This window comes from Pinus tabuliformis, chromosome 6, assembly GCF_031772625.1.
Source record: "Pinus tabuliformis cultivar Carrire ecotype Pingquan chromosome 6, CPIR1, whole genome shotgun sequence".
Lineage (NCBI taxonomy): Eukaryota > Viridiplantae > Streptophyta > Pinopsida > Pinales > Pinaceae > Pinus > Pinus tabuliformis.
This window is the reverse complement of record NC_142292.1, coordinates 2,097,105,173-2,097,119,897: the sequence shown is the minus strand read 5'-3', so window position 1 is coordinate 2,097,119,897 and position 14,725 is coordinate 2,097,105,173. Positions and strand designations below refer to the sequence as shown.

Here is a 14,725-nt window from a genome sequence, read left to right as displayed (position 1 = left end):
ACAGATGATATTTTCCAAGGAGTGGTTGATGCTACAAGAGCATGGCTGCATGATCCTGAGGAAACATGAGTGAAGGGGCCCAATTCTATTAACAACAAATGTTGTAGAGAATAATCTCTAGATGGAAACTTGAACGAACCTAAAGACTAGAGTGTTGGACTAGGGAAGCTTGACTATAAAGCTCCTAGTATTGATTTGTTTGTTGGTATGGAAACATACATCCTATGTCCCAATAAGACACTACCTTGTAGTTATTCAACGTTCCAGGGGAGGTGAGAGGAAACCCGAGGTCACAATGGTATCAAATATGAAATACTATGGATCTTTGCCTATCATTTGTTGCCCCAATGAGGTGTGAAAACTGAGAAGTAAGATGTGATCCTCTTGAAACTCTTCATCTGGGGCAAGACATGTATAGACTATAATCTATGTCCAAATACTTCTCTCATGAAGAGAGCAAGGCAGCTCTAGTCAAGGTAGCAAAAAGAAAGTGAAAAGGGAGCTCCTTGAATTCTGAGACAGTATTTATCATCTTCTAAAATCATAGTAAATGTTCCATTGAGGTACTCTTACTCTCTCACTATTGTAAGTGGCATAATTCGCAAACTTTGTCCAGTCACAAGATGTCATCTTTCTAGATCTAAAGTCTATGGGAACCCACCCAAAAGTGCAAAGTGGAATCCTAAGGAGATACATCCATTGTCTGCATGTGTGAAGTGGTCAGATCATAAGGCCATCCCTCAACCCCAGAAAGTGGTCACAATAGAAGGCCATCTTTAGGCCAAGACCCTCTGTAGGCACAATCTAAGTGGCCTCGATATAATCTATAGAAATATCCTTGCTGACTGCACAATTCAAATCCTAGTTTGACAAGAGAAATTGACCTAGTGCATTTAGAGAGTACCTGAGAGTGGAAAAATAGGCTGGAGAGATGGCCATGAACTGAAGTCACTGACAGACCTCTGAGAACCAACATTGAGTGCACCCAATGGGGGAGCTGAAGAAATGGCCTCCAAAAAACAAAATACTGAATAGGGATATTGATCTCTATTGGAGGCAGAATCCCCAAAAATCCTAACCCTGCAAAGGAACCAGATGAATCAAAATATGGCCTCAAGGTGACAAGTTTGAGCCTCGAACTCTGCCTGAACAAAGCACTAAAGGACTGTCTGCTTGCATCATACAATACACCTAAGTAGGAGCATCTAGACTCTCTTTCTTAGCCCTTTCAAATAAATTTTCACACCTGATCTGGACAATTAATTCCGTGATTTGTATGAATCATACTATTCTTTGGTATTCAGGTATCCACATATGGTACTGAGATTAACGATCTAAGTTGCACTTCTAATCAAGATCCCAAAGATTAGTAATGCTCACTCTTAAGTTGTACGTTTACACAGTAGTTACATTTTTCATTTTTTCATTTATTTTTGGATTTCTATCAAATGATATAGGATAGGGTTGCAGGGGCTGTAGAAACTAGAATTTTAGATCTCATTCAAAATCCAGCAAACTGTTGACACCTAATCCTTGTGATTGGGTAAATATATGTAAATAAATAAATGAAAAATGTGAACAATCATCGGGAGATGAGCTGAACAGTCTCTCCCTCATGTATATAACAGACCTACCTGATTGAATGAATATACGAATCATTTTTCTGCCTAATGGAGTTACTGCCTGGCCTGACATGGTATCAGAGCCAGCTCCTTTTTAGCTCTCATGCTCCTTGTAACTCCTCTGCCTGTCTGCTATATTCTTTTTATACAGACCTGCACCTGACATTGCAAATGCTCCTCTGCCTGACACTGCCAACGCTGCTCCTCCTGACTGCCCTAGCGTTTCATGATAATTATTAGCGTTGTCCTGGTAGCTTGCTCCACGTATTAGGTGGTAGCCTGAAACGTTCCTCTGCTCTCTGGTGGCCTGTTCTGCACACACATTTGAACGCTGTCACATTTTAATGTTGGACTGAGTTGAACACTGGATGCTGGACGCTGTCACATTTTTGGTAATCTTTACACCTTCGAATAAATGCTCCGGTATTTTTTAACGCTGGCTGACAGAACGTTACTGCGTTTTTGATTGTGAGAAGATGGAACGTTGTCCTGTTGCAACATAAACCTAATATGCGTATGCGTGGTCATGTTTTGGATCTGATATGCGTGGTTGACATGGTATACATTGTTGCTAAGCACTAGTTTTCTTGTTCTGTTGTGCTGTGAAAGTTTATGGGAGATTGACTTGTAAAATTCCGCGTTGAGGTAAAAATGATTGTGAGCTTTTCTATGAATTTATCTTTGGAGGAGTGTTCTGCATTTATCTGTGTTCTGAATTCTGAGACTGTGAAGGCGTTTAAATGGCCGTGATATACGTTGAAAAATATTTCAAGGACTGCGTTGAATGGTATGCCTGCATTCAATTCTTATGTGCGTTGAACCGTCGTTCACATGCTGTTGTCCGATTGTATTGACACTGCATACGCCCTATATTGGAGGACCTAATGGTCGAAAGAGTCATTTGATTTTTCTAGGGAGGACTGAATGGTCGAAGGAGCCATTTCATTTTTCTTGGGACGTTTTCTTCATGGCACGTTCTTTAAACCAAGGTGAAGTTCTTTATTGTTTCTGCGCACACAAGCTTGGAAGAATGTCAGTTTATACTAACTAATAAGGAGACAGAGCTGGGCTTTGCGTCTTTTAAGAAAGGCTCTGTTGATGGACTTTTGAATGGTGTTAAAATTTAAACTATGACAGTATATGCGTGTTAGCCTTTTTTCACATTGCCTTTTATATGATGGACATGGCATATAATGCATTAAAATGTAATATGCGGTGAAGATTTTTAGGGCAGCGAGGTATAATAATACATACATATGTATTATACCTTAGTGTTGTTTGGACTACCATAGTGTTGTTTTCATAAAGCTATTTTCAAAGTGACTAACATAGTTAATGCTCCTGCGTTTGACTGTGTTTAATATATTGTTTGAGAACAGAATACATTTTGATATCAGAATCAATTTTCTTTTAGCAGCAGAAGTATTTTTACAGCTCTTGGATTTTACAATGCATTCAATCATATCTATGGTGAGAATAGTTCTCACTGGCAAGGAGAACTATCTTGAATGGTCCCGGATGATAAAACACACCCTCATTTTCAATGAGTTTTGGAAAGGAGTGTGTGTCGGAGAAGGAGACAATGACCCAGTACAGCCTACCTCAGACAAAGAGCTCGTCATTTGGGAAAACAAGAACAGCAAAGCTTATGCATTAATCGCAGCATCTGTAAATGAAGAGGTGAGTCACCATATTTCGTCACATTCAACTGCCTTTGAAGCCTTACAAAAGCTGAAAGAACTCTATGAATCACATTCTGCACTTGAAGTTGTTCAACTCATGATTAAACTCTTCACTCTTGAACTGCAAAATAATGATCCTCTTGCTCTTGCATCTGAAGTAAAGTCTATAATGCATGATATCAAATCTACTAAGGTTGAATTGGATATTCCTCTTATCGCTTTTCTCAAGGCACTTTATCCTACTTACTCCAATTATCTTGAGTCATTGCAAGCAAATGGAAATCTCAAAGATATAACCTTTGACTCTCTTGTGAAAAAGTTTGCTGAAAGAGAGAAAGCTTTTGGAAAGAAGACAGCCCCTGAATCTTCTGAAGAGACTGTGTGCCTTGCTCATAAAGAAAAGCATCCTGCTCAAGATTCTACAAGAGGAAGAGGTGGACAAAGAGGAAGAGGAAGATATTTCAGAGGTAGGGGGGCAGACATTCTCAAGGAGAAAAGGCAGATTTGCACTACATTCGCTGCAAAAGAAATGGATCACATGATGCCTCTACATGCAAGCTACCATGGGACAAAATTGAGCAGAAAAGAAACCAACAGAAAGGTAAAACTGATGATACAGACAAAGGTAAAGCACCTGAATCCGCTCACTATGTTGAGGCACAATGTAATATTGGAGTAAATGAAGATTTGTTTAATGCTTCACTTGCTTCATGGAAAAATGATTGGTTGATTGATTCAGGAGCAACCTGCCACATGACTCATAGAAAATATTTTTTTGAAGATTTCACTGACAATGTTGATGGAGCAGTATACTTTGCAGATCAATCAAAAATCAAGCCATCAGGGCTTGGCACAATCAGGCTTAAATTGCCTGGTCTTCCAGACTTTCTTCTGGATCATGTTCTATATCTCCCACAGCTCAAGAGAAACTTGTTGTCCTTGGTCCACATTCGCCAGCAAGGTCACTCCATTCATATGTTTGATGGCAAGCTTGAGGTAAGAAAAGCATCTGACCACTCACTTGTCATGAGGGGAATAGAAGAAGAAAGGCTTCTCAAACTGCAAGGAACCTCTGCTCATGCACAACATTTCTCATACAATGCTCATCATGAAGAAGGTACACTTCCATCAAGTTTATTATGGCATGCTAGATTTGGACATTTGAACTATGACAGTCTCCACTTGTTGAAGAAAAATGGTGTCACTGGTTTGCCTACAATTCCTAGGAAACTTAAGCAATGTGATGCTTGCATTCTAAGAAAGCATAGCAAACAGTCTTTTCATGATTCACATTCAAGAGCACATAGGAAACTTGAACTCATTCATTCAGATTTATGTGGTCCAATGCCTGTTCCTTATGCAAATGGAAATAAATATATCATGACATTTATTGATGACTACACCAGAATGTGTTGGGTTTATTTATTGAAGAACAAATCTAATGCTTTTCAAACATTCAAGAATTTTCATAAATGGATTGAAAATGATGCACAATCTCATATTGGGTCTATTCGCACTGATAATGGAAAAGAATACACATCAAATGAATTTGAAAACTATCTTCGCCAACATGGGATCAAACATCAAACAACTGTGCCTTATAATCCCCAACAGAATGGTGTAGCTGAAAGAATGAATAGAACAATCTTAAATATGGTACGATCCATGCTTTTCTTCAAAAATGTAAAGATAATGTTTTGGGCTGATGCTGTTCTATGTGTTGCATATATAAAGAATAGATGTTCATCTAATGCTATAAGAAACAAGACTCCTTATGAAATGTGGTATGGACATGTTCCCTCGGTAAAGCATCTCAGGGTCTTTGGTTCCCCTGTTATGCCTTGATACCGAAGGTACATAGAAACAAACTCAGTGCTAGAAGTCGTAAGTGTATCTTCTTGGAGTACTCAAACTCCTCCAAAGCATACCGCCTCTATCATGAAGTAAATAAAAAGTTTGTTGTATCTAGAGATGTAATTTTTCTTGAATCATCCAAAACTGACAATGTTGTTGAGCGACAACTTGATCGCTTGGATAGATTCTCAAAATCAAAATCATTTCAAGAATTTGATAATTAGATTCCACATCTTGAAGAGGGGATTCCTATACTAGATCAACATGTGGAATCTTCTTCTGAAGAACACTCTCCCTCACATGAAACTCCAACAACGGATGATGCTTTAAGTGATGTAATTGATAAAATTGGGAGACTCAATCTTGATACAGTCCCAACTCAATCAACAGAGCAGCCTGGACCATCTCAGAAAGGTCCCCCAAAGTGGCTGACAAAGACACTTGAAAGTGTTCATCCTGATGAAGTTGGAAAGACAGGAACCAGAAATTCAAACTGGCAAAATGGAGGTGATGTAGATGACTCTAAATTCACCTATTGATATGGATGTTTCTTATGATTGTGAATTGAACTTGTCTACAGATTTTGAACCAACTTCCTTCAAAGAAGTTGCTTCTCATGATGAATCGAAAGAAGCGATGCAAAAGGAGTATGATGCCCTCATAAAGAACGGCACTTGGAAGTTGGTTGATCCTCCATTAGGAACCAAACTAATTGGCTACAAGTGGGTCTACAAGAACAAGTATAACGCTGATGGCTCACTTGAAAAGCACAAAGCCAGGCTTGTGGCAAAAGGTTTTGCACAGAAGGAAGGGGTCGATTATGAGGAGACTTTTGCCCCCACAACAAAATGGGCTACCATCCGGACACTCTTTGCACTAGCAGCTCAGAACGGTTGGAAAGTCCATCAAATGAATGTAAAAACTGCTTTCTTGAATGGAGATCTAAAAGAGAATGTTTTTATGTCCCAGCCTGAAGGATTTGCTGTGAAAGGACATGAACATAAAGTATGCAAACTTGTGAAGTCCTTGTATGGCCTCAAACAAGCACCGCGAGCCTGGTATGAAAAACTAACTGAGCATCTTCTGAAACTCAATTTCAACCATTTTGATCTTGATGATGCAACTTTATTTGTCAAGAAAGTTGGCAAAGCAGTGGTATATCTTGTGGTATATGTAGATGATCTTTTAATGACAGGGAACAATGAAAGCTACATTGCATCCATAAAGAAGAAATTGGGGAAAAGTTTTGAAATCACTGATTTGGGCTATGTTCATTACTATCTTGGCATTGAAGTAACCCAACATCCAAAGTCCATATATCTTTGTCAAAAGAAATACATTGGAGATTTGTTGAACAGGTTTGGCATGACAGAGTGCAATCCTCTTACTACTCCAATGGAACAAAACTTAAAGCTCACATCTATTGAAGGAAAAGAATTTGAGGATGCAACAAAGTATAGACAGCTTGTAGGAAGTATCAACTACCTAACTACTACCAGACCAGACATTTCATTTGTTGTTGGAATCCTCTCCAGGTTTATGCAAAAGCCTTGTGAGGGACATTGGTCTGCTGCAAAAAGAGTTCTAAAGTACTTGAAGGGAACTCAAGACTTTGGAATCAAGTACACACAGGTGGATGACTTCAGCTTGATCGGATACTCTGATTCAGACTTCGATGGAGACAAAGAAACTGGGGTATCTACTTCAGGATATGCTATGAGTCTTGGATCAGGAGCTGTCTCCTGGAGATCACGCAAACAATCAGTTCCAGCAGATTCCACAACAGAAGCAGAATATGTGGCAGCAGCTGAAGCAACAAAAGAAATTGTGTGGCTCAGGAAAATTCTTGAAGATTTGTAGGTAAAACAAGTACAATCAACTCCACTCATGATTGACAACACCTCTGCGATAAAGTTGGCCAAGAACCCAAAGTTCCATGATCGAACAAAGCACATCAATACTAAATATCATCTGATTCGACATCATGTTAAGGCCAAAACAATCCATCTCCGTCATTGTTCCACAAATGAGCAAATTGCAGACATCTTCACCAAAGCGCTTGGAAGAGAAAAGCTTGAACGATTCAGAACGATGCTTGGACTCACCAACATCCCTTCAGATTAAGGGGGGGAATGTTGACACCTAATCCTTGTGATTGGGTAAATATATGTAAATAAATAAATGAGAAATGTGAATAGTCATCGGGAGATGAACTGAACAGTCTCTCCCTCATGTACATAACACACCTACCTGATTGAATGAATATACGAATCATTTTTCTGCCTAATGAAGTTACTGCTTGGCCTGACACAGACTTATCAGTTTTCCAAGATTTCAGGATTGAGGAGATTGCAATGTTTCCATTGGATTTTGTCATGTATTAGGGTATGGATCTCATATTTAATCAAGAGCACCAATCCCTCTATGTACCTTGATGTTAGTGACATTGGTTGTCGAACTCCTCTATCATGACCCTCCTAAAAATGTACACATCACTCAAACAAAATATTGACTTGACATGCTATGCTTTTTCTATCTTATGTTCATGCTTAGAGGGTGATCTTAATGAAAAAGATCCCTATACAGATCCAGAGGTGATGACAAAGATACCTCGGGATATTAATGCTTAGAGGGTGATATTAATGACAAACCTCTTGATTTTCCAACAAGACTAAAAAAATAGATATTTCTCATGGTGGCAAGAGGCCCAAGCATTAGTGTTAAAATTGGTAACTAGGGCTAAACTCCACGTGAGTCTACTTATTCATAGCAGCTGATATTTTTCTTGGATTCCTCTCATCGAGAGGTGTAGGATTGAACTAAAGATCATCCGATTCCGACATGTATTCATGGAGATATGAATTTATTTGTGTTATGGGACAATAGGTCAAGGTCGGCCAGCAACCAAATTGCCCCCACTTGTTCTCAACGTTTAGTATAAAAAGGGGTGGCTTGCTAGTCATTTGGACACACTCTTCTTGTGATCTCTTCCTCTCCACTTGTCTTTGGGTTTTGGTGGAAGGAGGAGTCACTAAGAGAATACACTGCCCTAGAGGGTTTGCCCTAACTCTAGACACTATCTAAAGGAAGTCTATACGCTGCCCTAAGAGGAGATACCCTAGCCCTACTTACAGTCAAAAGGAGAAGGCTCTACGCTGTCTTATATGCAGTCAAGATGAGGGTCTCCTAGCAGCAAGGAGGGAGTTTCTACATGCCACTCAACGCTGTCCAAAAGAAGTCTAAACGCTGTCAAGGAAACATGCCCTAACCGCAGTCATGAAGGAGACTTAGGGAGGCTCCTTCACTGTCCAAAAAGGGCTTCTATAACGCAGCAAGGAGAGATGTTTATATACCCTAGGATGCAGTCAATAAGGGGTTTATCTACAGCATAAAGAGACATGTCCTAAGGAGAGCCCTAGCTGCTGTCCTATGTTACCCTAGCTGCAGTCCTAGAGGGTGAGCTAAGACACAGAGGGAGAGGCCTTAACTAGCAGCATGTGAAGGCCCAATCCGCAGTTCTAAAAGAGCCCTAATTGCTGACCCTTGTTCACAGTCAAAGTCTCCTATACGCTGGCTGGAATATCATTGTTTGTAATACGCAGCAAGCAGAAGGAAACCTTAATCAAGGGTAGTGGAACTTCCAGCATGGAAGAAAAGGACTACCATTGTTTAGAAGTAGTCTTGTATTGCTGTCAGGATGTTGTAGATGATAGAGTGTTAAGGACGGTCTGGGCATATTGGTGATGAGCTTGATTTGAAGGGTTGCTAGAGCTAGCTGCTTTGCTAGGCTGCAAGCCATAGCAAGCAGCTAAGTCTGTCCCATGACAGTATTGCAGTGTACAGCACTGTGATGACGGACAGTATGTTTAGATGCAGCATACCTGGATGGATGCAGCATGGATAATGAATGCATTGAATACTGTGGGCAGCATGGTGCAGTATGGTGCAGCACAATGGATGCAGTATGATGCAGCACAATCGTACAGCATGGTGATGATGGGCATGGATGTATAGCAGCAGCATGATAATGATGTATTGCGGTATGCATGTCCTAAGGAGAGCCCTAGCTGCTGTCCTATGTTACCCTAGCCGCAGTCCTAGAGGGTGAGCTAAGACACAGAGGGAGAGGCCTTAACCAGCAGCTTGTAAAGGCCCAATCCGCAGTTCTAAAAAAGCCCTAATTGCTGACCCTTATTCACAGTCAAAGTCTCCTATACGTTGACTGGAATATCATCGTTTGTAATATGCAGCAAGCAGAAGGAACCCTTAATCAAGGGTAATGGAACTTCCAGCATGGAAGAAAAGGACTACCATTGTTTAGAAGTTGTCATGGAGGAAGACTTACCATTAGTAGTCTTGTATTGTTGTCATGATGTTGTAGATGATAGTGTGTTAAGGACTGTCTGGGCATATTGGTGATGAGCTTGATTTGTAAGGGTTGCTACAGCTAGCTGCTTTGCTAGGCTGCAAACCATAGCAAGCAGCTAAGTCTGTCCCCATGACAGTATTGCAGTGTACAGCACTGTCATGATGGACAGTATGTTTAGATGCAGCATACCTGGATGGATGCAGCATGGATAATGAATGCATTGAATATTGTGGGCAGCATGGTGCAGTATGGTGCCGCATAATGGATGCAGTATGATGCAGCACAATGGTACAGCATGGTGATGATGGGCATGGATGTATAGCAGCAGCATGATGCATTGCAACAGCTTGATGATGATGGGTGCAGCAGCTTGATGTGAGTAGTGTAGCAGCAAGAATACATTGCAGCAGCATGGTAATGATGTATTGCAGTAAGCATAGTGCAATGAAGGGTACAGCAGTGCAGCATAAAGGATGCCGCATAGTGATATGATGCAGCACAGTGTCAGGCGCAGCATGATGATGAGGTGCAGCACAGTGATAGGTGCAGCATGGTGATGGAATCACTTGGAAGTTTGGAGAATCGGCTTAAGCAGTATGCTTTCACCTCAGTTCAGATCAGCCACCTCATGTGTTATCTTCATAGTGAAGATCTCTGCTCTTATTTTGTCAAGTCAAAATGTTGACTTTTGATGTATATGTACTATCTCTCTCTCTGCTGAACTATTGAAGAACATAAGAAGAATTGATAAAGGGTTTCTCTACATTGGGGTTTGTCCCTAGCTGGCGCCACATCTTGTGTCCCCCTGTCTTGGCTTGTTTTCTGCGATTTATGTTTATGTTCTATCTGCATTTTACTATCATGCTAAATGTGATTGCTAATCTGGAATTGATATTGAGCTAATATGGAAAATTGAAGTAAATTTGCTCTCAGCATAGAACATACCTAAAATTAACAATTAGCAATAGATAATAGATTTACTTGTCTATTCTATTTTCTAGTAGTCTTTATAACTGTTGACTCTTTCATATTTGTTATGATAATTTTTGTAAACAATATATGACAATTTAAGTTTGAAGTTTGAAGTTGGCAATTATAACCTATGTTTACCAGGATTCGGATACGGATACGGATACGGATACGGATACGGATACGGATCCGGATCCGGATACGGATACGCCAGTTTTTTGAAAATGCAAGATCCAGATATAGCAAGGATATGTCACGTACAATATATATATATATTTTCAAATTTTAGAAAACGTTTTAGAGCTATTAATTAAATAGTAGACAGTGGACACTTTATAATTATTGATTATATAACATATATATATATGATATACATGCTAGAGATGACAAATATCATAATATGAAATATAATTATTAATTATATAAGTTTATAACTTTATAAAAAATCATTATTAAAGATATATAATATATATTATAACTTTATATTATAATATACTATTGTTATAATCAACCATTTGTTGTTATATAATATAATAATTATAATACTATTTGGCATTTGATGTAATTAGTAAATTACTAATAGTTATAAATTGACTATATAATAGAATTCTGAATATTTCATAACTACAAAATTTAAATTGACTAAATAATACTAAATAGTTAACTGTTATATATATAGCCTATAGAATGTCATTCACTGTTATATAAAAATAATACCATTTGGCATTTGAATTTTGCAGGCCTTTAAAAACAAAATAAAAAAATCGACTATTTGGCATTTCCCCTTAAAACCAAAAACCAAAAAAATTAGAATCAACCATTTGGCATTTGACTATACAATCCACCATTTGGCCTTTGCAGGCCTTTAAAAATAACAAAAAAACATACAATCGACCTTCCAAATAAATTTAAAAAAAAAAAAATATATATATATATATATATATATATATAACCAAACCATTTGTTGTGTATTCTATATGACATTTGAAAAAATAAAATTTTAACCTTTCAGCTGAGCAGCAACGAGGCGGTGGCTAAGCGTTGCTGGCTGGGGCAACAACTGACTGACTGCAACATGGGGACAACCGCTGACTGACGGCAGCGTCCCTGACTGGCTGGGGACGCATACGTATTTTAGCCGTATTTTGGCGGATCCGGATCCGGATCCGGTTAAGATCTGCGGAACCGCCATTCTTCACCCTCTCAATGCCAGATCCGGTAACTTAGATTATAACTCATTAGTAATGAATTATGAATATGATGCTTCGTGAAAGTTGAAAGTTGTTTCATTTCATTTCATTTTATAACAATTTCATTTCATGTTAGATATCATTTGTTGTAATGGTTACACTTCGCTCACAAGTACAACTTTGATGATCAATGATGATAAATGTTATATATTGAATTTTGAAAGCTTGAAACTTTAAGATTGATGAATCATGAGACTCAATATGTTGTATGTTACTATGTTACTAACTTATGGACGTGGTTGACGAAGATTATAACTTCTAGATGATTGTTGTTATATGGTTCAATCTGTGTTTTTTATGTTTTTTATATCTAATTTATCATTCTACATGCTTTTGTTGACATATATGCATCAAAATATAAAAAAAAATACAAAAATATATATTATATAAAAAATTGCTCCCAAAACAGGAGCTTCTGAAAATGTCACTCCTGCTCCCAAGTAACCTTGGTCCAGGATGTTAAGAATAGTGAAAATTTTAAAGTCTTTAGGTTAATGGGTCCTTTCCAGTCCACATACTGAAGAAAACTCAGTCTCCGGATTTCAAAAAACCATAAGGACCATGACCCTGATGACCGAGTGCGAGAGGTGCATCTTGAAAGATATATCTTATGAAAAAAAACTTTTGGTCAACTATGTGGGTGTCTAAAACAGATATTCAGATTAGTTTCAGCTGGCTAACATCTATGATTTCATTTTATTCAGCTTTTTATAATCCCTATAAGTCTATTTCTTAAGAATTTCATCTTACTGTAATTATCATTTTTCTCTGTTATACTTGCAGCATTGTTATCGTTACAGTAAATCATTCTATTCAGTTTTTTATAATCCCTATAAGTCTATTTCTTAAGAATCTCATTTTACTGTAATGATCATTTTTCTCTGTTATACTTGCAGCATTACAGTCCTGACATTTATCAAAGCAGGTTGGGCAACCACAAGAGTAAGAATTTGTATCAGAATGCAGATATCCATTCATTAGCCTTTCTTTACCTATAAATCAAATTTTGCAGCACCACATCCATGCACCAAATCAGTTAATCATAATTTGCTGACCTTGGAAAAGAGCGGGGAGTATCTGGGCTGGATAGAGATGCATTTATAGTTGCCAAAGGTCTAGCATCCAGTGCAATATTTGATCTGCAATTTGTGATTGTACTAAGTGCAAGGTGCTTGCTGGTTTGCTTTGCCAGCTGTGAGCTTTTTTTGAATGCCAATCTTGCTTTCTCCCTTGATCCCCATCCATGGGCAGTAACATTGATATTTCGCCATTTATCCTGCCCAGTACAGTTGAAAACAGATAAGAAATAAAACAGAGTTGGCAGCAATATAATTGAAGATATATTAGGACCCAAAAAGAAGTACAAATACAACCACAAGCCATAACAGTCAATTGCTCGCACTCGAGAAATCTTATCCTCTCAATATCTAACAAGGTACTGCTTCCAGAATCCATACCAATTCAAACAAATGAAAGAACACCATTGCGAGATTCCCGAAACATTATTCAAAATTAATTAAAAAAAGAATGAAAAAAACCTGCAGTTTCCAAAATTCAACCCAAAGGTTGAAATCAAGGAAAGACTCAAGAGACTAATTCTAGATGTGAAGGCATATGTTCAACCCATTCAAACAAATGAAAGAACACCATTGCGAGATTCCTGAAACATTATTCAAAATTAATTAAAAAAAGAATGAAAAAAACCTGCAGTTTCCAAAATTCAACCCAAAGATTGAAATCAAGGAAAGACTCAAGAGACTAATTCTAGATGTGAAGGCATATGTTCAATGGGTGGCACCAAGAAATCCTCTCTATGCAAAAATGTTTTACATACTCCTCAATATGTCACATGATGTGTTTTATGGACCCTTTAACCATTCTAATATTTTTATCATTCAAGGATATTAATGTGTTGTCTTCCTTTGCTTTCCCTTTCTGAGATTGAAACTCTAAGAAACACCATAAATTTTGACACTAAAACCCTGACTGCAGTAATCAGTAAGGAACCAAGTAGCTCATCATGCAATCCAGAGAAGCCACCCTTTATGCAGTGTGTTCATCTTTTGAATCATTTAAAACAGAGAAGCACACTATCTTGATACCAATGGATAACCAAAACCGATCCACCAGACTCAAAGTTACACCACTGTAATACTTCAAAGAAGCATGTAACGTGTTGCCATTATAAGCCAAAAAACCATAAACCAAATATGTAAGAAGTAGAAACACTATTCAGTTTTCAATGATCAAGATTCCTGTTCACAAACGACAATCAAAATCCACTAAAAAATATTTCTCTAGCAGAAAGATTTATCTCCTGACATGCAAGGGCAACATTACCTTCAAAGGGCAGGAAAGTGGTGATGGAGCTTTGACTGGACAAATGCTTGCCATAATGGTCTCTATCAATAGGATTTATTAGAGGATTATTATTTGCCACTTACCCCAATCAAAAAGTAATGACTATTACATGTATGTGTATTTATGAAATTTGAGATGTGCTCTTTCAATAATATAAGGTGACTACCAAGGAAAAACGTACTAAGATGAAATCTGGTCACACTCTGTCTAATTCAGAACAAATGTTGCATACACAGAACTAGCTTCTTGAGGGTTAAATCTAAAAGCACGTACAGTCCTCAATGGAAAATTTGTCAAGTAAATCCAGTATGTGATAATGTTAGTGTTAATTAAGCCTAACTTGTGAGATAATTTTTATCTAACCAAAGCCTAATTTGTAAGATAATTAAAACTAACAAAATGTGTGACTGAAAGGTCACAACTTTAATAATTTACATTAAATACGGCCATGTGCCCATTGTATCATACACTAAAAATAATTTAATATATTGATGTACCTGCTCCTGAAACAAAATCCATGTTTCTTTCTATATATTGCATCAAGTTCATAAATAATAAATATAGATTTATCATAACTTAACATGGTATTTAAGCCCCCAAGGTGTAGATCACTTGGAA

The 14,725-nt window shown here is 37.9% G+C and overlaps 1 protein-coding gene across 2 annotated transcripts in view; it reads right to left on the bottom strand.

Moving 5' to 3' along the window:
- The window catches only part of LOC149267627 (telomere repeat-binding factor 1-like), a 182,773-nt gene that overhangs the window by 79,511 nt on the left and 88,537 nt on the right, over positions 1-14,725 (bottom strand). For both annotated transcript variants that reach the window (XM_089433752.1, XM_089433751.1), the window contains exon 3: positions 12,802-13,022. In XM_089433752.1, coding sequence (XP_089289878.1) covers positions 12,802-13,022 — 221 coding nt within the window. The remainder of the gene's footprint in view (positions 1-12,801; positions 13,023-14,725) is intronic.